The 25,477-nt window shown below is 41.3% G+C and overlaps 2 protein-coding genes across 2 annotated transcripts in view; both read right to left on the bottom strand.

The window, feature by feature from the left end:
• Window positions 1-2,016: 2,016 nt before the first annotated feature.
• On the bottom strand, window positions 2,017-11,457 carry LAMP3 (lysosome associated membrane protein 3). The gene is made up of 6 exons (XM_025164791.2): window positions 11,224-11,457; window positions 9,353-10,128; window positions 8,996-9,118; window positions 4,674-4,731; window positions 3,539-3,706; window positions 2,017-2,686 (listed from the first exon to the last, which is right to left on the bottom strand). The coding sequence occupies exons 1-6, from the start codon at window positions 11,270-11,272 to the stop codon at window positions 2,547-2,549; spliced, it is 1,314 nt and encodes a 437-aa protein (XP_025020559.1). The 5' UTR covers window positions 11,273-11,457; the 3' UTR covers window positions 2,017-2,546.
• A 3,345-nt stretch (window positions 11,458-14,802) lies between these two features.
• The window catches only part of MCF2L2 (MCF.2 cell line derived transforming sequence-like 2), a 216,995-nt gene continuing 206,320 nt past the window's right edge, over window positions 14,803-25,477 (bottom strand). The window contains exons 30-33 of the mRNA XM_088131892.1: window positions 25,148-25,266; window positions 22,674-22,786; window positions 21,333-21,436; window positions 14,803-20,508 (exon numbers count right to left, since the gene is read on the bottom strand). Of these exons, the coding sequence (XP_087988018.1) occupies window positions 20,408-20,508; window positions 21,333-21,436; window positions 22,674-22,786; window positions 25,148-25,266 (437 nt within the window). The 3' untranslated portion in view covers window positions 14,803-20,407. The remainder of the gene's footprint in view (window positions 20,509-21,332; window positions 21,437-22,673; window positions 22,787-25,147; window positions 25,267-25,477) is intronic.

Below are 25,477 nucleotides of genomic sequence, written 5' to 3'. Positions count from 1 at the left end.
TTACCACAAGCCCGAGAAGGTGGCAGTATCAGTGTGACCTTGAAAACGAACCATGATTGGGCTTGGTTAGTATGTGGATAGAAGGCTTGGGCCACAGGTTAACCTTCCAGAAAATTTTGAAACAGAATTTTTTCCTCTGCAAATAAATATGATTCTAATTAGCACTTTCATTTCAGTGACAGGTATTTGGGCCACGTTATTTGATGTGAAGAAAATTCAATCCAGCCTCTTGTATGTGCTTTGTATAGGACTAATAAAGAAACCAAAGCTTTGGTGTGTGAAGAAGAAAAAGAAATGTTGGAAACTCTATTGGGATGTAGGTAGTAAAGTAGTTTGTAACTGCAGTGTACTTCTAGCTTCTCTGCAGTTTAGACAAATCACCTGAAAACAAACGTCATACAACTTTGGAAAGGTCAAACTTGCCTAAGGAGAAACATTTTCTGCAGAAAACTTTGACCTTGGAAAATAGTCCTTTTTTTAGACTGCATTTTTCTGAGCCTCAGAAGTCAAAAACCCATCTCAGAAGAAAGGAGGGGCAAACTACTTCCATTCGCTGCCAAGAAAATTAAAGGAAAGCAAAAAGCGTTGCTTTTTATCAAATAACTAAGGGATAATTGACTAAATACTAGTGAATACAAGGATGTGTGACCTTAAGTCAGCTGATTTAGCAGAACTGGCTTGGGTCTTTCCATTCTATCTTTCAGTGGTTTGAGAACTAGACCAGATAGGTAGAATTATATGGAACAGACAATGCATTACTGAAGCTGTGTTCACACACTGCACCAATCTGCGGTTAACTGAAAGATGGTGTATTTAAGTAACTCAGGTTTGGGTTTGTACAATACAATGAGCTACAAACTAACCATTCCAGCCAAGCATCTTGTGAAGCAACAACCTGAATGTGTGAAAACACATAGAGCTACAGTACTTTGTTAGCTGAATTCACATGCTGTGATATGCCATAACATGGTTTGGTTTTAGCCCAGCGCAATGTGTAAAACCAGCCTGAGTGGTTTATAAACCATTGTTGATTGCTCAGCCAGTTAATGGCCAATAAGCCATGATTAGTACAAGGAGTGAATGCACCCATTATTGTAACCCTGACGTTGGACAGAAGATGTGAAATAATGATCTCTATTTTGTGAGTGATAAGTTGGCATGGGAGTAATTTTGAAAATATCCTACATTCAGAAAATTGAGGACGACAGACAACCTGCCTCCTAATTAAGGACTCATGTAAAATAATTTTAGCTCGATTGTTTTTCTCAAGAGCAGATACTAAAACCATTTGATTTTGGCTGTTGAGGAACCCTGTTCTAGGACATTTTTTTCAACTTCCCAGTCTAGGCTAGATGGTTTCTGTTGTACACCAGAAGCTGTGAGATGAGCTCCATAATACAATGATATATCCAAGGCTACTGAACTTGAAAGTCTTCTCTTTTTATGAAGTGCTTCTTAATCAGAAAATGTTTCAGTCTCCAACAAGCTTTCTTCATAAGCAGCACTATAGAAATATATCCCTTGGAGGAGACACATGATCATGGAGAAACCATGTTTTAAACAAGCTGTATGCAGCTGAGGTGGGAAGACTATAAAATGTAGGAATTTTGCACTTGACTGCATCATTCGTCATGCAGAATGGTCTCCTCCAATGATCTGTTCATTGGAATAAAGCAGTACATTCATTGACGTAAACATTATTTCTGTCATTTCTCTTTTCTTCACCCCTTAGCATCTTATAGTAGCTTACGACCCCTTCTAAACTCAAACAAGCAAACATTCTTGGTAGTCTTCATGAGGGACATCTTTGGTTTTTCTTATACAGAAATTATCTTGGCTAAACTCTGGCTAATACAGAGCAGGGATTCCTTCCCTGTTGTAACATCTGTGCCTTAGTTATGGTTAGGAGCCCAAACTGGTAAGCTGTTAGATTGGACTGCTGTCCGAAGGAGTGGTGGGTGACCCATTTTACAACATTGCTTCTAAAAGTAGTTCTTTATTGTTCCCATCAGATGAATGACAGATTCGATCCAACAAGAAAAAAGATAGGTGTCAGTGTGTAAAATGTTTTGCTCTCTTAATATCACAAGCTTCTCAAAAGCTTTAAAGGGGGGGGGGGGTATTCTAAAAAACACACGCTAACGTAAAACATAATTTCACTATGTGGCATCTTTAGGGAAACCAACACAATCTTAAATATGCTTGAGGATGAGTCGCATGTGTTTATGAAACAGAGGCACATTATTATTATTAATCATCTTAATTTAATTCATTGATTATATTGCAAAAATATATGGACGAATAAAAAAACAGTAACACCCAAGCAAATAAACACAGTACTGCCATTGCATATAGATAATAGATGTGCGTACGTGCATTGACCTGATTAATTTTTTATTAACTGTTAAAGTGTCAGAATTTTAAGAAATCGCTTAAACTCAGCTGCTATTTGCACATCTGATAGCCACAGCAAAGCAAGCAGAATCTTCCACTCTTCCTGAACTTTTCGTTTGCTGCCACACCCATTCATAAATAAACTTCAGGATTCAGATACGGCTGTATCCCAAATGAGGTTTTCTTCTATAAATCGCACAGGAGGCCAGGATGATGATAATTAACCCTGCCAGACTGAAGCCAATAGTTGCTGGGATCAACCTCTTATTTCTATCCAAAATGCACTCTTCCTCTGCAGTTTGAAAAAGAATGTTAGACTTCAGTAAAGAAGTATCATATGCTTCCATAGTGATTTTCTGCTTAGACAAATACAGCTATTGAGAATTATCCAAGACCCTGTGAGCACCATATGTAAAAATTGCATTTGGACCAGTTGAAATCATTTGAACTATGCAAATCCTCATTTATGTAACTCATGAACTGTGGGCCTTCAGCTGTTCTGCTGGGGACTTCTAAGGACAGGACATTTTAATCCTAACATCTCTCTATATTAGACTGTAGACGCCTTCAGTAAATGCAAGGAGGTGGGAATCTAGATTGCACTTGTCCCTGCTCCTGAGTTTCACACATTGAGCTGAAAATGTAGATATGCCCTCCAAGGTTACCAGAATGGTATATACAGTCCCTTCCCATTCTGATAGATTCTGCAACACTGCTGAGCATCAGGGCCTGGTTAGCCCCTAAAGCTAATACACAATATATAATCATCTAAACTGGAAGGATCCATGAGTTCACTTCTCAGTAGAGATTTTGAACCCCATAAAATAAAGTTATGAATGTCTGATGATTCCCAATAAGGTTGAAACTGGTCATGTGCTCCCTCCTAGTGGCCGGTACGACTGAGAATTATATAAGCATTGTTTTGGGGCTACTGGGAAATTTGTTAAAGGCAGGGGTCCTGTGCACACATTGTATGCACGCAAAGTTGGCTTGGATTCAATGCGGCACAGCTGAGAGATAACCAGTGAAATCTTCATCCCCTTCCCATGTATCCCAAGGCTGGGAGATCATGGTGTGAAATTGTCCCTTTGCACCCTCAGTAGGGAACTCTTAAGCATAGGAACCCCAGTGATGCATTACTAACCTTTTCCAAATTGGTTATCAACAATATCAAAGGCTTGAAGTTGGGAATTGGCAACTTGCAGTTGAAAATCGTTGGCCAAGCCCACCGTTTGCTTACTGAGACATTTGAAGGACTTTCCCACAGCTGTGGAGAAAAGCTGGTCGTTTTTAATCCCATTGTACACGGAACCTGAAGTTTGCAGAGACAGACATATCAGTGTTGATTTGTGTGGCTAATTTTATCTCTGGCATACAGGTAGTCCCCCATTAAGAACACCTGGGTTACAGATGACCTATAGTTAAGAAAAGAGTCTACTGTAGCAAAATTCAAGTTAAATACACAATGATTCGAGTTAAATACACACTACTACTTATGCAGTATTATACAATAATACTGTTCGGCTTACATATAAATTTGACTTAAGGACAAACCTTGGGAACGGAACTCATTCTTAAACTGGTATAAAGATAGACTACCTGTATCTCTGTAACACTGAACCCTAAATTAATGGCCGGGTTTGGACAATAGTGAGCTGTGCTTTAGCTGTCCTGGTTGGATTCACACAATATGCTAGCCCAGTGTTTCTCAACCTTGGCCACTTTAAGATGTGTGGACTGCTGGCTGGGGAATTCTAGGAGTTGAAGTCCACACATCTTAAAGTGGCCAAGGTTGAGAAACACTGGGCTAGGCTAAGATATGGTTGGTTAGTGGTACACAGCCAGACAACTGTGTTAATCTGCAATCTGCCAGACCTCGAACTGTCACAAAAATATGCTGGCATAAACTGGGGATCCCCGTGCCTGAGGTCTATTCTGCTTTAGTATTGAGTGGTGATATCCTTACAGTTTTAATGCAGGTCAAATTGGTAGAGTTCCCTAAAAATGTCCCCTGCCAGTGAAAAAAAACACCACCACTAATGTGGGCTTGGGGAAGATATGTTTTGAAGATGGTTAGACCTGTAGGTTTAATAAAATGCGTTAGTCTGAAAAGATCACCCAGATGTCTCCTGATGTTTGGCTACCCTAGACTAACCCAGCCCTTCTCCTACAGCATTTCCAATGGGTGTGCAACCCAGCATTTAGCTCTGTGCCACTCTCTGAGGGAGAGACGGATTCCAGATTGGCGATTTTCTGAATGAAGTCACCCTAGCACCTACCTTGCGAGAGGACCGTCAAAGAAGCTTCAATCATGCTGATATAATAGATCTCTCCCTTCTGCAAATAATGATGAAAAAAGAAAGTTTTTTTTTTTTCAATCCCAATGACTTCTTACAATTTGATAACAGTTTGGATTCATGCATCATATTATGCCTTTATATTTTTCATGGCTGATCTTGTGAGTCCAGCATCTTCACTACCACCCCATGTTGGCTCCACATGGTTGGTTTCATTTAAGCTTAGCATGTTATGTGAATCTCCAGCCAATGTCGTTTGTAAATTGCAGGAACTTAGCAGTTTGTGTGAACCAGGCTAATTGTGGTTTACTCTGCAAATAATAGTTAAACAAAATGTGTTTTATTATTTGTTTACACCAATTTATTATTTCTTTCTACCAATCTGTATGCTGCCTACTCACCAGATGCACCAAGCCATGAAACATGGCTTACAGCCCACAGTGGCTAGATTCACATATCACGCTGAGCCTCATAAAGGCTTAACATACGGGGTAGATTCACCTCTGCAAGGTGCCATTGTGTGTTTGAATCCTGATGTGTGAAGCAGGTACATAAGTCATGGCATTTGTGCAAATTCAGGATTGTTCATGTTTCACCATCGGCCCCCATACCTCCTGGCACACCCAGGGTTTGCCATGCTTGTAATAAATTAAGCCAAAAGCAATCAATCATATTATGGCTTAGCGTGATGAATGAATTCAAGTCTTTTTCTTGAATCAGAGGTTGCCTTCATACAACACCCTTCACCAGATTGGGGAAAGTCTTTCAAATGTTTTTGCTAAGCGTGATTAAGACTAATCTTTGTCTCTTCATCCATTGTGGAAAATCAATCCATTTTGTGGACTTATGGTTCCATGTTTCACACAACTCACAACAAGGATTAATTCAGCAGTCAGATTATGGGTATTGTGTGAATGCCCACCAGTATTATGGTCTGGCCAGCTGTTTTCTTTCCCAACCTTTTCTAATTTTTTTTCTGTTTTGAGTGCCAGCAATGAAAGAGAGTTATACAGCACCTAAGTACTAGGAATCCAGTAACTTGGATTCTGTTTGGTAAACATCCTTCTTGAAGAAATGGGACAGAAACTTCATATCTACTCATATTTCAAGGGGCACATTTGACTCTCTTCTGAATCATGAAAGGATCAGATTATGCAATGCAATGTCTTTAGCAGCACTGGCCTTGCAGAGCAGTGGGAATGATTGGCTAACTCAAAATTTACCTCATTGTTTCTCCAAAGTCATTGATGTGCCTCTCAACTGCGCAGCCCTTTCTAAGATCTTACTTCAGCAAAATAATACTTCTCTTGTAGAAAAGCAAAGAGACAGAACAAACACTAGAAGTTGCGCCTTTATTTGAAAGGTAGAGTGTTGGGGAGATGCGGGGACTTACAGAACACATTCTGTACAGCAATTTATGACCATATGAAAGAGAGAGACAGTCTTTTCATATTTCTCAGACCTGTAATGAAATCTGAAACAGTCCAATAGCACCTGTTACATCACACCTCTGTATGGGGGGTGGGGTGTTTGTGTGTGTCATTTTCTGTTTGCCAGGTGCACCATTTTGTGCCTTAGGAAACTGACCTAACTTCAGCAAAGCAAAGATAATTATTTACTAATTGATCGCTCTTGTTTTCTCTCAGTTTCAAGGGTGACCTAAATCTCAAGTTGTGCTAAGAGTTGGCCAACAGACAGTGCTAAAATATAGCGAGGTAAATAAGCCAGAACTGATTGGGCTGACACTGGATGTCTGTGGGGGGAGGTGTCAAAAAAAGTCAAGGCGCTGGACACAACTGTGCAATTGAAGCCCCTTGTTTACATGGGTTACATTGCTCAAGTTGTCACCATCTTGATTTTTTTTTTTACTTCTCCTCCGCAGATACCCCAGGGTGGATGCATTTCAACAAGCCATGAATCATGGCTTACAACCATGCACTCCCAAAAGTATAGAAATGCTTTATGATTCAGTGTCATCCATGAACCCAGCCATGGTCTGGCCCAAGGTCTTTCTGTGGGGGTTTGACCCTCCTGGATTGAAAACTTTGCTTCTCTAGCTCCTAACCTGATCCTGTTGTGATCACTGCATGGATTATAATTGTGTGGCAAAGTATATTTGGCAATGGATGTAATCATTGAGAAGGTGTGGGAAAAGATAGCTCTTGACTGTCAACAAAAAGAGATTTGTGAAAGAAACAGGCAACTGCACCAAATAAAGTAGGAAAATACTAAAAAAGACCGCTTCCTTATTGCCCACCAGAGTAAGTACAGAGGGATGAAGGAGAGAAATAGGAGCTTAAGCCTTTCAGAGGTTCAACACACCTGTTTGGCTACTGAAAACCTTCCCAAACTGGACAAACCAGCCTGGTATTCCCCAGTCACTTTCCTAGCATGAAATGTGGCTGTCGGTGGGGAGGAGGTGATTTTTGACAGATGCCTAGGCTGGTGGTTTAGCCACCTTCAAAATTTGCCCTGACAAAAGGAGCTGAACATAGGTTTAGTGCTATTTTTGAAGAGTGCTAAACCCAAGTTCAACAGAACTGAAACCATAGCTGACAAACACGGAGGACAGACTCTTTGGAGCAGCTGAGAGCTTCACTGTACAGCCACACATGCACATTTGTGACTATTGATCACCTGCTGTTTGAGTGTGATGGAATGGTTTGGTGAAGGCCGCGCTTGGGGAGATAAGCATTTCCTTAGCCCCCAGAAAGAGCGTGGGAAGGTGAAGAGGCTGAGGCTGGCACCACACTAAGGAATTCGCAGTGTTTGCTTGCTGGCTTGGGAAGTTTAGATTCAGTCTGGCAAGATTCTGTCTTGAAGGTGGAAGCTAATAAATGCAACAGAACTGTATCTGTACTGTCTCGTGGAGTTCTTTGGGCTGAACCTGCAATTGAGCTGATTCAGGTCTCCAAGCCAGTGATGGGCTTGGAGACCTGGTGGGTACAGAAGGTCAGCCAGGGTAGGTTAGGAGGAGCCAGATTCTCCTGCAGATGCCAGAATGGCCCTGGAGAACAGTGCCCAAAACTGGACAGGAACTGGTGTGTCTAAATTAGCCTAAAGGGGCCAGTAAAGGCTGGACTGATCTCAACCCCTAGAAGTCTCCTGACCACTTCAGCAACAGGCTGGTTGCTGAGGCGTTCCAGATTGATCCATGCAAAAACTCTACTGGGATAAGAGGGCAAACACTACTTTAAAGCTGGAACAACTCAGGATAACTTAAGGCTGCCTGGCACACATTGGGGACCAGGTGAAGGTGACATTAAGAGGAGACAGAAGGAAAAGGGGGTTGCTGGAGCATGTTTGTGCCACAGTGGGGAGCAAGTCAGTCTAGGTCAAGTGAGGAAAAAGGAATTGTGATCACCTTCACATTGCTTCCTTGAGAAATGAAAATAGTGGTGTGGAAGTGCTCCACTAAAAATTGAAAGGAAATCACATGATGGAAAATGGAAGGAAAAAGGGTTAAATCCACACCATCACAACCGGTAATATCTGCAGCATGGATGCATTGCAATATTTTATTTAGTATTTATTTACACTTTTTGCCTTACCTCCTCACTGATACAGCATACTTTTCCTCCCCAGAGCTTTTATAAGCCACCATTCTCTTAAAGAGATATATTGTGTAATGCTATATTTTTATTTGTATGTATTTGGGATTCTCACGTTCTTCCCAGTTTTGTGTGATATGCAGAACTGATTCAATGAATAAAACTTGGCTTGGTTTAGGGAAGCAAACCACAGCTTAGAACCCTGATTTGATGTTGGCTTGCTAATTCCAACAATCGGGACTTAATTATTTGTGGCTTATTCCTAGTTTGTTTTTAGGCTGTGCCTCAGCTGGTAACCAATTCACAGATAGACTTAGGGAAGCTTGCTATGATTAATTTTCTGTTTGAGAAGATTGAATTTGGGGTGGTTTTAGCTTTTTAGTTAAATTTCTGCATATTTATTTCAGCCACACTGGGGCCTGTTAGCAGACAGAAAGGTGGTATATGTGTGTGTATAACCATGGTTATATAACCATGGTCTGAGTACTTCTCTTGAAAGATTTGAGACAGAATCTTATACAAATAAAACTAAAGCCAAGTATTTCACAAGAATGAGGTAAGTGAGTATGAACATAACCCCTGTGATTAGTTTGGCTAGTTCATTGTGTGTTATGCAAACCCAGGCAGGAATATCAATTGAATTAACCATGGTTTTGTTAACTATGGATTGTGACATGCTAACAGAACCAATACTTTGAAGAGAATTCCAAAGCCCTCAATTCTCCAAACTACCATCTCTGAAGAAAATCTTACCTTAGTAAAAATAAAATGTATGAAGCCACCTTCAAACGAGATGTTGAGCATTGATTGGCCATATCCACAATGTCCTGTTGTATGTGTGGCATTTGGAACAATATTAAAATATTCTAGATCATCCTGTGACATAGGCAAGACATCAATGCATTAATTTCAGCAAAGACTGACAAATTATTATTGCTTAGAAATGGAGAGAGAGAGAGAATCATAGCTATGCCTCTCATCTTGAAAGACCCTGATTTTAAATGGAGAGTCATCTGGCTGGAACCAGGTTGGGGAAGGCTGGATTAGGCACTTCTGACAATGAAAGGAACAGAAACAAACAAAGGGGATGGGAGAGCTACAGCAGCTTACCGTTTTTGTGTTTGTAACAATCATTGTCAAGCCAATTAAGGCTTTAACACAATCTGTGGTTCCATTGGAAACACTGTAAGCACCTGTAATAGCTGGTGATGGTTGAAATGCAAGTGTTGGTCCAGCTGGAGTTAACGGTGTAGGTGGAGTGGTCTGGACAGATGTTATGTCCTTGTGGGCTGCAACACTTGTTTTTTCAGTGGTTGTGTGTTTCCTCAGCTTTGTAGTGTGCTGGTCAGTTGCCCTGGAGACAGTCTTATATACATTTCCCTTAGTTGTGACCAGAACAGGAGTTATCCTTTTCTGACTAGTTGATAGTTCCAGTTCTGAGGTTGTTTCTTGAGGGATCCTTCTTGTTTTTAAGGCTTTGGGGGTTTCAGTCCAATCAGTTTGTGGTTCAGACCGCAAAACTGTCGTCCCTGCAGCCGCTATAGGTTTCCACACAGTCAGGCTCTGTAGGGTTGGCAGGCAACAGCGTAAGAGCCATGGTATTTTCTGCCCCCTGTGCACAGCCTGTAATTTTGTCAATGGGATTGATTCTGCCTTTAACATCTTAGTTTTAGGCACTGAAGGAATGGCTGAGGTAACCAGTTGTGCAAGTCCATGGCCTAATTGATTAGCCGAAGCTTGTGGCTGATGGTATGGATGAATTGTGGCTTGGTAATTGGAAGGAGACGAGCTGTAAGGAAATGAAGCTCTCTGCAGAAATGAGGTGGGTTGTAGAGTTGTCCTCTCTGGACGTTCTTTATCCAGCACATTACCAGTGCAAGAAAAAACTGTTGTACACAGAAAAGAGAGTTAATGTTGTTTTCAACCCACTTTCCTTGTCATGCATGTCCTTGAACTGGCTTCATGTACCTCAAGGAAAACTGAAGCCTTTTCTCCTTAGCCTAGGGTTCTTGGGGTACATTCTGAACTTGCTCCCTATTATGGAATCTGTGATTATGGAAGGTTGCTGCTGCTGATAGGAGGAGAAGGAGGGGAAGGGCAAGAAGAGGAGGAAGAAGAATGCTTTACATTTAGCATCTTGCAATCCTTCCAGAATTTTTCAAACATACAATTTTTGAACCAATTTCACACTAATTCTATTTCTATCAGAATATTTCTTTTGGTTCCAAAATAGGGATCACGCAAGGGTCTTCCATTTCCTGCTTCCTGCTCTCTGTCATAGGGTTTTTCCATACTGCTGAGCTGAAAGTGTTACCTGCCCATTCTTGCACTGAAAACAGTCCTGCCATGAAATGTGCTGTGCCCATTGGCATTTGCTATCCTGCTGCAATTGCTTCCGTTCTCAGTCACTGCAACCCCCTGATTTCTCTCCAAGGTTATGAGTAGCAAAGATTAACAGAAGTTGTACACTTTGAGGCTGCCCTTGGACAACATCAAAATAAGAGATTGCTTTAATAGTTTTACAGCTAAAGGCCACTTCAGTTTGTTTTACTCGTGGGCCAGGGATGAGAGGGCAAGAGCATAGGATGAGGAAGAAAAGGGTTACTAGGACATGACTGTGCCATGGTTTGGTCAAGTGGGGACACAGCCAATGACTCTTTGCCATGGTGGACTTGATCAATCTTGGAACTAAAATGAGCCCTCTCTTTTGCATCAGTTAGGATCACAAGCATGGTTAAGAACTGCAACAGTCATTACAAAGGATACAAAGTGGGTATGATGCCCTCAGTCCCAACATATTTGGTGAATGCCAGGTTGGATAAAAGCTATTTCATGACAGAATTTTCTTGCCAATTGTTTGCCTTAATCTCTGACAAACTACATCCTGTATGCTCAAAACTGAACCTTCTCTTGCATGCAAATATAATTCTAACACATACAAGTAACGTAACATGTAGGCAACACTGCAGATGTCCACTCACCTCCAGCTGTGATGAGAAGAAATTCGATTAGTAGCTTCCACCAACTCATAGTGTAACCACTTTAAAGCTAAACTGAATTATTGCAATAGAAAGGTTTTTTTTGGGGGGGGAGGGAAAAGGCCACGTTTCAGTCCTTAAGGCGCCACAATTATCTTGGTGGTGCTTCCTTCCTACTAGCAGGTTCACTCAGCCACTTCTCTGGAGAACAAGAAATCCACTGTTCTCTTGTGAAGAGTTCTGATCAAAGGGGAAGTAGAGCTCAAGAAGAGTGAAATTTCTGGGTTATATGGGCAGTCAGTAAGTCACATGCAAGGAGAAAAGGGTGGAGTAAACCCTTTTGAGCATGCTTTCTAAAAAGTTGGTGGAGCTGAAATCAAAAGCAAGGTTGCAGAAGCTCCGACTGGTTCATTTCATTTTCTGAGAACCGTATTGTTAAAATTCTGCAATAGGTATTTTGATCTGAGCAGAAGAATGAGATTCCAGAGGCAAATGGATTCATTCTGATTATCTAGAACCATCTTGATTCTCAGAAGCAGAAAGAAAAGGAGAAAAAGCCTTGTGGTGTTCCCCCCACCCAATTCCTTGGAAACTATGGGAACCTTCTTCCCAGTGTTATACAACTGAAAACCAGGAATGATTCCTGCAGAATTTTAATAAACCCCAAACCAAGTATTCCTGGCCCCTAATCCTGAGTGAGCTTGTCAATTAAGCAGAAAAAACATGACCTGGCAGCATTAGTTTGGTTTCTAACCAGTTACCAGAAACCAGATTTTTTACAAAATGGTGTTGACATCTCATTTCATGAATAGTTTTGTTGTAACTTAAGAACAGAAGTCTTGAATTATCAAAGGAATGGGATTTATTAAGTAGATGCTTCACAGCCATAATGAAAGTAATGTATGATGGTTCTCTAAAAGGCCCTGATACAGGTTGCCTTTTTTCTGGGAAATTTCAAAAATCTCCCAATGAGTTAGAGCGGTGTTTCTCAACCTCAGCAACTTTAAGATATGTGGATTTCAACTCCCAGAATTCCCCAGCCAGCTGGGGAATTCTGGGAGTTGAAGTCCACATATCTTAAAGTTGCTGAGGTTGAGAAACACCGGGTTAGAAACTGATATCTCAAGATTTGCTGGGTAACATAAATACATTGAGAAATCCTCCACATTAGAATATCTTATCCTGCATTTTGAAAAAAAATCAGTAAATAAAGAAAAGGTCAGGAAAATCTGATTGGTTTTATCATATGGCAGAAATATTGCAGAATAAACTGTAAAAGTACATTAAAACAGAGCATATTAAGTGAAACAAACCAACATTAAAATAAATCAAGGTCCTATATTACCAAAAGCCTAGATAGTTCTCCTTGTCTAAGTTAAGAGGGTTGATTGGAGAGTAATCTTACTAATCTAGCATGAGCCTTTGTACAGTGAAATGGAGTCTCTTATCAGTTTACACATTTTTTATTATTCACTATTAAGCTACAGTATGTTGGCTCAGATACCAGTTCTTGAAAATGTTCACTGCTGTTCTTTTGGCTTAAGTTCACATTCCGCTACCTTTTTAGTTCAGAATTCTTAAACCAAACCAAACACAAAATCGCAACAGTCACTTTCATCACACAGACCTGAATATCACGCATATCTCAGTTAACAAACCCCTCTAAAAGTTGGGGAACTTGTTTGTCCTGCCTTGATTTCCCATAACAGCCCTTCCCTCTGAAAGATGGTTAAATCTAGGGTTTAAAATTATGGGGCTGTGCCACTATTTGAATCAAAGCTGTGAAACGTTGATGATGACTCTGCCTCCAAAGTTGCTTTTTATAGATTCTTTCTTCTGGAATAGCTTGTTTCACTGTGGCTTCTGGAGTAATATCGTCAACTGGATTGCACCAGGGACAAGGACACCCTTCAGACAGTGTAGCTCTCAACGGGCAAGGATGTTAATTGCCTAAAATGGCCCTCCTGCTCTCTGTGGCATGCTTGACAGAGAGGCAAAACTGCACGCCTGCCCCCTTTTCCTTCAGAAGCATTCCAAGACTACCCACCTATATTAGGGAGAAGTTTTGTTCTCATCACTGTGACGGAGAATTGAAATTAATTGGTGATCAGGATTGCTCCTTGGCTGAAGCACATCCAGGTAGAACTCCCATTAACTTCACAGTCCCAAATGCTGGGGTAGGATTTTATAGGTTAATCAAATAAAAAGCACATGACCCCAAACCATGTCTCTTGCTTAACAATCACTGTTTGCAGGACATAATAACCTATCTCCCTATATGCACATCAAGAAGCTGGAAAAGGCTATGCTAGGATGATCCACCTTAAGACAATATAAGGACAGGTCCACTGAAATAAGGACAGTTGGAATGTAATTGTTCATAACTAGCAATAACCAATCTCTTCTTTTTCTCTTATTGTTCCTTACAGACCTGATAAATGTTCAGCACAGCATCACATAACCCCTTTGCTTTTCCTTCCAGACATCACAGAAGCTTTCAACGACAATGTGTGGAACCTTTCGATTTTCAGTCAGAGTAACTGAGGAGATAAAATCTCTAAAATGGAGGGAAGATAGTTGCAACACATAACCCCTATGAACTTCTTGAGGAAAGTTTCTGTTGTGTAAACAAGTGTGACAACATGAGAAGCTTCCTTTAGTGAAAGAATACATTCCAAAATTACATTTCCTGAAGCCTTCTTGCCTCCTCGTGGGCACAGTTTGCATTACAAGTAGTTTTGATCTGGTTTCTTTGAAGGCTTCCAAAGCTTTGATCTTGCAATTCCTTTGCTTAATTCACTTAATTTTAAAGGCTGTCCATGGTCATCGCCTCACGTTTCTAACGCTCACATATTTCTTAGCAATGCCTCTTTTTGTTCATTTCTTACCAAAAAAAAGTCTGTTAAAGATAGAAAAAGGAAATAATCTTTTGGCTGGGCTTTGTGTTGCATAGCAGTGATTCTAGCTTGATATTTAATAGTCACACTTTTGTAGCATGTTAGCTAGTCATTCCAACACAGTAAAATACCCATAATAAGTACGTTCTGAGTTTTATTGGCCGGGCAAGAACAACAGCCTAATGTTAGTTTATACTATCAGGACTTGGAGTTACATACCCTACTCAAGAAAATGATGCTCAATAATTTAATTCTGATCTAGTCACTCTGTTTTTGGCTCTGACATGATTCTCCGATAATTAATTTTTTTTTTTAATGGATGGATCATAGGACACTTCTGACTAGTTTTGCACGCTAAACCTGCAATGGTTTCATACTGGCCCCTGTGTTTACGTATTTTCTGTTAGCCATGTCCTCCTAATCAAAAATTAGCTTCAGAAAGATTTTTCTTTCAAAAATGGGCAAAAATTAAGGTGTCTGCCTCTCCTCCCACTAATTTTGCTGCTGCATTTAACATAAGAAAAATACAAATGGTGCATTCAGTCAATTAATGGCACATCTCCTTTGGCTGTTCATGTTTTGGTTTTATCCTCTGAGATGGATTGATCTTATTTTCATGTCGCACTTAAAATTAAAGTAAGGAAAAAGATCACAAGGAATTTTGTAATATGGTATTTATAATTCTTATAAAGTCAAAACAAGGACTAGTTTTACACAGTTCATAATGGTCTATTTACAGAAAGTTCAGCTTCACACAAACACACATTTTGTAATACATTCATACATTCGGTCCTGATACAAGAAACAAGGGAAGAAAGCAGAATTCTCCTGCCTCTCTTCCAGCAGTAATGAACCACAAATAACATTATCCTCAACGTGGAAAACAAATTTTAAAATTACAGATCTTGGGCCAAGTAATCAAGGATGTCTGCAGGGGAGACATAACAAAGTCAAGAAGGTGGCCATGATGGTGCAACCGAAGCCCCGCCCTTTTATATTGATAAGTATAAAAAGGGGTGGGGCTTTGGTTAGGTGGACATGGCCGCCATCTTGATTTTTTTCTTTTTTTCTTTAATCCTCCTCTCCCTCAGACGCCCCTGCAAATAACAACTGCAGAAGGAGTTTTAGCAGCAGAATTTAGCAGCTACGAGGCTAACATTTGCAATACAGAAGGAGATGGTTTTAAATAGCATGGTATCTTTCTAATCCCCAGATGTCTTTCACAGCTGTTCAGTGTATCTAAGGAAGGAATGGGAAAGCTAGGGATTGTGATGCAAATATGGCTAGAAGGTGCCAAAGTGTTCTAAGTGAATCTCTCCCTTGTGTCCGAACACCGTCTCCTTTCTGCAAGAGCAGAAATATGTCCTATACATCAGGTTCTACTGCACGTCATCTCCAACCCCCTTTTTTGCAACTTATAGAGATGTACAGTCTCCTAATCACGCCACTGAAAGTGGGCAATGTAAGGTTTTTTAAAAAAAACAAACCAATATGGTAAGAGTCTCTTGACCAAGGGATCAAGAGGGCAATCGAAAGGGCACTGGAGTGTGTGTGAGTGTGCAGCAGGCATCCATTGTACAAATGCAGACATGCAGAAGATGAGGCATTTGCCCACACACCTCTCTTGATGAGTTGAGATGGAACCAATATTTTTTTTTTCTATTCACATGCCTCAAGATAGTTGTCAGTGTGAATCCTGATCAATTAGTGTAATACTTAGGAAAGCAGAACAGAAATTAAAAGACATCTGAATGGAATTTCCCATTATTTAAAGTTACACTCTATCATTACAACTCTTTTCACACATGCACGGTTTGGGGAACCAGTTTATCCCATACAGGCTGCATTGTCTTCTCATATTGTTTGGCTCAGTTGGCTTGAATGCCATGGGACCTGGAAGCCCATCTGGAACTTAAAACCCCTAAAACTTGGACTGCTGCAATCACAATTATAGATGATTCCCAGGTGTGTTTTATTTTTGTTTTAATAATATAGTACCAGCTTTGGATCACAAATCTTTGTCTCCTTTAATTATCATACAGTCTTCATCCCGAGGTATGGATTCTACATGGACCTTTAATTCCTTTGGAGATACAGTTAAAAAGAATGCTGATCAGATTGGCCAACTCTTGTAGTATGAAAAATCTGGGATTAGGGAATTTTTTAAAAGGTGGTTTTCAACAGCAGAAACATGAAGGGCAAATGGATTATTCAAGCTCAGCTAATAGAACCATGTACCCCCTTCAAATATCTGGGGGTTACTTTCCATGAATCTTTAGCCTAGAAAGCAGGGCTGGAGGTATCAAGCATGACTATATAATGGTCTAATGCAAGGGGAATCTTAACATTTTACTATTCTAGGGAGGGGGTCCATCAGCAAATTATCCCAGCCCTCAAAATCTTTCTGACCAAAGTATAATCTTGTGGTTTCTATGTGCAGTAGAACCTGGGTGGTCTGCAGGGTGTGCTTCAAAAAGATCGCTGCCACGACAGTGCCACAGACATAAAAACAGGTGGAACTTCAGTTGCACCATTGTGGCCTCCATCCTGCGGCCCTCTTGAGCTGAGCCCAAAGGTTACACTACTTTCAAAAATACGGTGAACCTCACTCAGCAGCTTGAGAATAAGTTCAAACTTACCCTCAAACTCTATCTTATTTTATTTGTTCCGACCTGGGGGTACAATAAAGCTCATTCTATTCTGTAGTTGGTGTGCAACTTTCTTTCTCCATATTGATGCACAAAAGTTTCAGTGAAACAGTTGCGCATGCCAGAAACTTGTCGCAGTTGCATGAACAAGCTTCCCAAATTTCTGTGAGGAACAGCAGAAAAATGTCATGAGGATCAGCCAACACCCTCCTAATTCTCTATATAGAAATTCATGAAAGGAGGAAGTAAACTGTCCACATTTCCAATCTTATATCTCTACGTCCTGAAAACAGAATAAAGTAATGCCTGCAAAATGATTTGGGAAGGTGGGTGGGGAGGTTAGGGTATATGTTGGGAAAAGAAAACTGTTCATTTATTTATTTGTTTTTTATTTAGCAAATTTATATTCTAAATTTATTTCCCAGGGGCCTCTATCTCCATTTGAAAACAAAACCCCTCAAAATTGGTCCAAGAAAATTGTCCATTTTGTCACCACATTCACTGATGTGATCTTGGAGACTTCAGGCAGCCACAGATGGCTGACCCCGATCTTAGCCATAGTTTGTTTTAACCGGTTTATCAAGCACATTGTGACAGCTTGGTTCGCATAGGACACTAAGCCAAAAGCAAGCAAATCCCAACAGCATGATGTGTGACCAAGGTCACAGAGCAAAGGGCTGAGATGGTATACTTTAGAGCAGTGTTTCTCAAAACCTCAGCGACTTTAAGGTGTGTGGACTTTCACTTTTTGAACTTGAAGTCTACACATCTGAACATTGCCAAGTTTGAAAAACACTGCTTTAGAGGACAGGTTGGGGACTTGATGACTGCACGCTTTTCTGCATTAAAAAGGAGCGCGCTGGGGACTTCATAGTGATGCTACCTGGGTGAAGAATCACCAACTGCTGTGGCCTCATCCCCATTGGCCAGGCCGGCAGCAGAGGTGTGGCATCGCTTGACCACTGCAGCCAATCAGGGCTTGGGATGCATGTCCTGTGCAGTTTGCATTCATCAGCTGCTCTTTGTCCCCAGCACTTTTCCTTGGACTGGCAGGATTGGATGGCACAAACGCATTCTCTTAATGCCACGGGGTGTTTAACCCAGAAGTCAACTGACTGACCCTTTTTCATGTTCCCACAAAACGCTACCTCCCCTATCTTAAGCAAGCAAGTTGTGGGAATGGGGCCAATCAGGGGCATCCAGAGGGAGGAGGCAAAATCAGCAAGATGGCGGATAGAACATTGTAGCACAAGCTCCTCCCCTTTTGAATGTGCATTTGGAAGGGGCAGGGTTTGCATTGCAAATGTAATGGTACGTGGGAATGACTTGGGAGACGGGGGAAGAGAAGGGAAGAGTCAGATAAGCGGTAGCTGAGCCCACAGAAGGAATGGGGTGTGGCAAACGTCTCAGAAGGGACCCTCCCTAGTTTCTTGGCCTGTAAAGGCAATGGGGGGAGAGATGCGCTTTCAGACTTGCAAGATTCTGTTAATGTAATCTTACAATAAAGTTAGAGCCAGTACTTCTGGGTGTGCTTCTTGTCTGGACTGCCTCGCAAGGCTGACATCAAGGTTCCTCCTGCCATTTTGCCGATTTTGACCCCCCCTCCTGTTAGATACCCCTAGGGCCTACATATGTGTTTGCTGATCAAATAATTTGGCTCTGCACCTAATTTTCCATCTTTAAAACAAGATTGGGAGTGGGCCACTTTATAAGAGAGCTGAACTGTTCATGACTCTGCAAACTGAAGACGTTTTATAGGTTTATTTATTATTAGATTTATATCCCACCTCTCCTTCGTGCAACTCAGGATAATGGATATAATGCTCCCTCCTCCTATTTTCCCCACAAAAACAACCCTGTGAGGTGGGTTGGGCTGAGAGAGAGTGACTGGCCCAAAGTCACCCCTGCCAGCTTTCACAGCTGAATAATAAGAAACAAAATGATAACCAAACAAAGGGTCAATGTTGTTGTTATTATATTACTATTATAATATTATTATTCATAGTACTATTACAGTTGCATTTATTAATTTCATATAATTTTTGGTTGGGGACCAATGAACAATCTGAAACTTCATGAAGGGGTTGATGAGCTGAAGAGTTTGGGGACCACTGCCCTAAACTGAATTGTAATGTGGCACATTTAGCAAGAAAATGCCTAACGTTTCAGCCGTAGCCTTGCAGGACAAAGCGTTATTCCAGGAAAATTCTTTGCTTTTATGTGGGATTCCAGGATCAGCCAAACTGTTCAAGCAGCCACGGCCAATTACTGATGTTCCAATCAAGAGGCATGCAATCTGAGAGGTGCATCACTTGGGCCATTGCTAAGGCTCCAGGAGCACAACTTTCAGATTATGTTGAGTTGTGACATGCCAGGGGTCAGAGAAGATTCTTTGGATTTCTCTTGATTGACCAGGCTTCTATATAGTACCCATTGAGTCATCCTACTCCTACTTTTAAAAAAACAGTTTTGAACATGACACTACCAGCAGATTTGCGGAACCTAACTTTCCCATTCACCATGAAAATGTCTTCATGCAAAACACTTTTACATCTAATTTCCTCCCTCTGGTGCTCACATGCGCCTTGAATCCTGCAAATTGAAAGGCCTATGGCAAATCGTGACATTGTTCAGAGGGCTGCAATGCTTTTTCCTGAAATATGATGACATGGCAAGAAACCTTCAAGAGACAACATGTTCTCCTTGACAGTCATTCTTTTCGCCAGTGCCTCAATGTTAGGGGGACATTATATAGGGATGCATTAAATATTGGGGTGGGGGAAGGAACTCTGCATTTTAATCCAGAGCCCAGCATAAGACAATGCCCAAATGCATTCTACACAAGTGTAAAACACTGAATTGCAGCATTAGACAGAACTGTCAGCATTGGATGCAAAACTTCTGGGGGGGGACAAAGCTGCCTTGTTGATGCCACGAACACACCCCAGAATTGCCTTCATGAAAGCCCTCTCCTCATCCCCTTTTTGAGTTACAAACTGCCTATTTGCTTCCAGTTAGCATCCAAAACACCCTGTAGACAAAAGATTATAACCCAACACAGGTTACACCTTTCGCTGTTGTGCAAAGGTGCAACCATTGGCTCAGGTTCTGGAATTGCACTTTCTTCACTCAGCTTCCTTTTTTGGTGCTCCCTGTTTCTGATTGTCTTGAGATACAGCACGGAAGTGGATCGAGCCACAGAAAACAAGAGGCTGGGCAGCCCATCCAAACCAGCAAAGGAACACAAGGAATTTGTCCAGCAGAACATCACCTTGAGAATCTGGAGATCTGAGTTTCACGAATCCAGCATTCAGCCCTGGAAGCTGAGGGTGTATAACTCTCTGTTGTTGTCAGTCTAATTTAGATGATGCCTTTTTTTGACGTTCAAAAATGCAGGGCAAAAAAGCATACAGTGGGTGTGTTTTGTCGAATACTAAGATAACTTTGACACCTTTAAAATTTAACTTATTTTCAAATTTACTAGCTCGGCAAGGCTTCTTCTTCTTCTTCTTCTTTTTTATGTATTTCATGTTGACAAAATATTGAATTCTGAAATCCAGAGCTTGGGGAAAAGGCAATTTGGTCCAGCATCTCCAGGTAAACAGAGAAGATTGAGCCCTGAGGAAATGCTTCCCGGTGTGCTCAGCTTCCAGCTTTCTGTCCAGCTGTTAAGCTTCTGTTCAGCTCCCCCACCTTCATATCTGAGTTTGTGGATGCAGTGCTGTGCGTATCGCTGTAGACATCTGAAATGGGAATGCACCAACAGTATCAATAATACTGATTTACCTTTTAGAGATGTCTACGTGGAAGCTTTCCTTGGTGTTAATTTTCTGCTGGAGGTTCCTGCTAGGTAATGAATTGCCAACACCAGTGTTGTCCAAACTTGGCCACTTTAAGATGGGTGGACTTCAACTCCCAGAATTCCCCAGCCAGCCATGCTGGCTGGGGAATTCTGGGAGTTGAAGTCCACCCATCTTAAAGTGGCCAAGTTTGGACAACACTTGCCAACACAACCTTGAAGCTCTTCCTGAACTGAAAGAAGCTCACATAACAAAGTTGCATTTTTCATTAATACCCCATCACATTCCCCATTCCTTCCTTCCCATTCTTATCTACCTACAACTAAAGAGTACCGCACCCTCATTTCTTAAGGCCTTACATATTCTTCATGGTTAGTGATGGCCTACCAAAATAATGCACTTCTCTAAAAAGCATGGCTGAAGGTCCATTAACTTGGAAGATAGACCCTGAAAGCAACAGATTATTCAGTAAAGATAACAAGACAGGTAAGATTTTGGATTTGGCTTCAAAAAGCAATGGAGGGAGGGGTGGTTGGATGAAGTTTAGAAAAAAGCCCTGTTACCTACTGGTGTTTTGCTAATTTTGTGTGCCTATCTGCATCCTTTCTGTTTGGGATATTAGTGAATACATTAATATGACAAGAATAGTCCAGTTCACCAATCTTCTGTCTTCCCAAGGAAATGATATTCCAGAAATTCTCCTTAGGAATGCACGTGTGCAAAATTAAATAAGTAACATAACCCTTTTCAAACTCTGCTATGGTTACCTGAACTGCTGATTCTACAGATGCTGAGGGCTTCCCCTTCTGCTGGCTGTAATAGACTGGAAGGTATCCAGTCCGTTTTCTCCGAAACCAGCTTCTTCACTAACCTGAGTGTTGAAAAAAAAGGGATTAATTTCCTTTTTTTCACATTTCAGCCACTGCTGGTATAGTGTGCAATGTTTCTGAGTTAATACGGGATGGTAAAGTTAGTCCACATAAAAATACTTGTTGCAGAAAGGAATCAGAAGGTGGGAAATATTCAGAGACAAATCCAACTCTAACTGAATATATCTAATATTAGTAAAGAAAAATTTTGTTCCAGGTAAACTAGTCACTCCTGACAATTTCACAAACGCATTTGTGTAGATTTCTTGGCATCGGTACTGAAGTGGTATGCAATTCCACTGGATTTTTCTTTTCTTCTTCTTTCTAATTCTTGTAGTTTATGGCTCTGGTCTTCCCTGCAGTTCCCATCGGTATACTAACCAAGTCCAACCGCAACTGCCATCTTGCTGATTTTGGCTCCTTCCTCCGGGTGCCCCTGATTGGCCATTCCCAACAACCTGCATGCTTGGGTAGGGGAGGTGGCGTTTTGTGGGAACATCAAAAAGGGGTCAGTCAGTTGACTCGTGGGTTAAACTCCACCTGGTGGTGTTAAGAGAATGCATATGTGCCATCCAATCCTGCCAGTCCAAGGAAAAGTGCTGGAGAAAATGAGCGGCTGATAAGTGCAAACTGTGCTGCGCAAAACTTTGACAGCACAGGACACGCATCCCAAACCATGATTGGCTGCAATGGTCAAGTGATGCTATGCCTCTACTGTTGGCCTGGCCAATGGGGATGAGGCTAGCAGTACGGGGAAGCCTTGTCAGTGCTCTCCGGGTGCAAGGGCTCATGGGATATTAGGCATTCCTAGGGAAGGCAGGTGGGGGCTTTGTCATCCTAAAGCGGTGATCTTTCACCCAGGAAGCATGATGGTGTGCTTGGATTAGCTGTTTTGAGATCAGCTGTCACCTCCACACCATAAACTCCCATTCATCAGTTCTAGATCTGGACTGGATAAATAATTTCTTTAAAACTGGCTTGACTACAGAATCCTTCCTTTCCTTTCCTTTCCTTTCCTTTCCTTTCCTTTCCTTTCCTTTCCTTTCCTTTCCTTTCCTTTCCTTTCCTTTCCTTTCCTTTCCTTTCCTTTCCTTTCCTTTCCTTTCCTTTCCTTTCCTTTCCTTTCCTTTCCTTTCCTTTCTTCTTTAAATCTTCTCTTTCAACTTGTGTTCAACCCAGAGAAAAGCATTGCTTAATTATGATTTTAAAATCCTGTGAGCACATGTATAGCTTACTTACCATTGTCCATTTTCGCCTTCCTGAATAAACTGCACTAGATCTCCATCCTCTAGGGTGAGAGAATCTGGGAAACAAGTGTCAAAACTTCCTTCTACCCGGTATAGATTGGATCCCTAAAAATGAATGAAACAAAGCCGCAGATGCAGTTATTCCAAAAACTGGCCAGTGGTATTTTACTGATGCACTGCAAATGTTCATTAATATAGGCCACCCTGGGAAAATAGAAGTGAGGTATAACAAGATTATAAATACATAAATGATCAACAGTATTTGGAACAGCAGTGACTATATTTTAATCTCTGCAATGGTATGTGGGAATGACCTTGGGAGACAGGAGGAAGAGCTGCAGACTAGACAAAAAGAGGCATAAAGTACTAATGCTTCTGGATGTACTTCTTGTCTGGACTACCTCACAAGGCTGACATCTGTGGCATTTTTAATGTCCTGTATTTAGGACTAAGGCTGCAGTTCATTTCATTTTAAAAGCAAGTTTACTGCACATATTCTTTTAGGCTACATCCTATTCACATTTTCTTAAAAGAATATTTCAGCGAGCATTGCAGGACTCAACTTTCAGCAACGTGTGCAGATTATGCAGTTATCTTTTAGCTGTGTTTGTTTACTTAAAATAACATAAATGCTTCTCTAATAGTGTAAAAAAGCATAGAAAAATAATCTAAAAGTTTCCATCATATCTTAAAACAGGTTTATTCGTTGTTTTTTTAAATTAGATTTATATCTTGCCTTTCCTTTAGGCGAAAGGAACTCCGTCTTCCCATTTCCCCCCACAACAACAACAGTGTCACATAGACTGGGCTGAGAGAGAGTGACTGGCTCAAAGTCACCCAGTGAGGTTCATGGTCAAGGATGGACCTGAACCTGGATCTTCCTGGTGTCAGTCCAACACCTTAACCACCAGACCGGCTCTTGGACTGATAGAGAGAGACTAGCCCAAAGTCATCCAGCTGGCTTCCATGCCTAAGGGAGGGCTAGAACCTGGTTTTCCCTACTCCTAGTTCAACATCTTCACTGCTATCCCACAATGGCTCTTGGCCTGAGATAGAATCACTGGCCCAAAGACAGCCACTGAGCTTTGGTGGTAAAGGATGAACTGAACCTTGATCCCAGGTCCTAGTTCAATGTGTTAACCACTGTACCACACTGGCTAGAAGCAATGTGGTTTTCAGCATAAACCCAAACCAGTGATGTCCCCTTACTGGACCCCAGAAAAAATACTGGTGAACAGGAACCTGGTGGCAGAAGCTCCAGGGAGAGGCAAAACAATCCCCCTCAGGGAATAGTAGTTCCTGGTCTTGCATGACATAAGCAGAGAAAAAAGTCCAATTCTGCCGTGCCCACCATTTTAAACAAACTAATGAAAGAGATGCCAAGGAAGCCATCTTTGAAACCCCTTAATGATCACTGCAGGAGGAAGATAATGATTCTGCAACATGGAATCCCCAGATGCCTTGAACTGTCTCTACCATGTTGGCTGGGAATTAGGATCCTTGCAGTCTAGCATAACTGGAGGGCACCAGGCTAACCTACCACTGATGAGCATTTAAGATGGCAGACCTAGCGTGCTGCTGTCCCCAGGTAAACAATTTGACCAGTGAAGCAGCTGCAGGCAATCAGTGAAATGTACATAATAAATTCTTTTTCTGATATGTAAAAAAAGCCCACCATGGGGCTTCTCTTTTCTCCCTGTTTGTGTCCTGTATCATCTCCACTTAGGGTATGAAAATTAAAACCTCCACCACAGAGACTGAGTTGCTAGAGACGGTCCACTTTTGCAGGGCTGCTCTAGATTCCCAGCTCTATGTCCAAAAGAGCAAAGAAATTGTTAACTCAAACTGTCACAAACTTTGGGGTCTACAAACCTTCTCTTTCATGCATGGACAGCATGGCTGACAGGGGAAGGGAGTTTAACCAACAGTAAACCCACCCAGTACTGTTTTAGGTTAAAGTTGTGTCCTGCTCCATCACCACCTTGATTTTTGTGTTTGTATAATGTGCCAAACCCACCCTTGTACCAGTTAAAGCATGTCCTATAAAAAGGGTCACTGAGAAACATTAAAAAAAAAAGTGATGACCTGAAGAACCTAAACATGGCATTTAATCCCAATTGTTCCCTTTTAGCATGATCTGTTGCAGATGTCAGGACTGTTGCCATTGTGTTACTGATGCTGAGCCATCACATATGGGTGTCAGCAGGGGCCTCCTGACATGGCACACATGATGGCATTACTGCACAAATCAACGTGTACCCATTGAACAATTATGTCATGACATGCGTTATGTCATGTGGCTTCTCCCGGATGCCTACGTCCTTGCTTGAACCCGCGTTAAATTACTATATTAATAAAGGTCCCTGAACTACCCAACCCAAAGATATCTTTGGAAATAGCCCTTTAGCCCTGGTCTTCCTGCCATGTTTAGATCTTGCTTGAGGGAGTCAGAAGGATGTTACCTACAGTAGAAGGGTGGCTGTCTTCCTCCAGATCTGAAGAGTTTGAAAGGTCCTCAGCACTGGATGGAATGGCTTCGAAATCCTCAAAGGTATCTAGCGATGGCATCTGTCTGCTAGGCCATCCTTCATTAAAAAAACGAAAACAAAACAGAACAGTTAGCATTATGGCCAGAGTCACTTGTTTGAGATGAGCGGCCATATAAATTGAATAAATAAACAAATAATCTTCAGTTGTGTTTTAGATAAAATAACTGGGGCCTTGCCAAAAATAAATAAATAAATAAAATTATAGCCCTAAATTCAGTTCCCCCAAATCAGTACTGCATGCCTTCCA

The sequence above is a fragment of the Python bivittatus genome, unplaced genomic scaffold (genome assembly GCF_059951505.1).
Source record: "Python bivittatus isolate LINGU-HERP-01145 unplaced genomic scaffold, Pbiv_v1 ctg000980_np1212, whole genome shotgun sequence".
Taxonomy (NCBI): Eukaryota; Metazoa; Chordata; class Lepidosauria; order Squamata; family Pythonidae; genus Python; species Python bivittatus.
Note: the sequence above shows the minus strand (reverse complement) of the source record. Positions and strands in the feature narration are given on the sequence as shown.

Bases quoted from the DNA above. Each gene is read 5' to 3' on its own strand.
- LAMP3 (XM_025164791.2), bottom strand. From the start codon at position 11,272: ATGAGTTGGTGGAAGCTACTAATCGAATTTCTTCTCATCACAGCTGGA. The intron at 9,119-9,352 runs GTAAGCTGCTGT...CCTATGTCACAG, and splicing joins TTGTTACAAACACAAAAACG to GATGATCTAGAATATTTTAA. The intron at 4,732-8,995 runs GTAAGATTTTCT...CATTATTTGCAG, and splicing joins TACATTTTATTTTTACTAAG to AAGGGAGAGATCTATTATAT.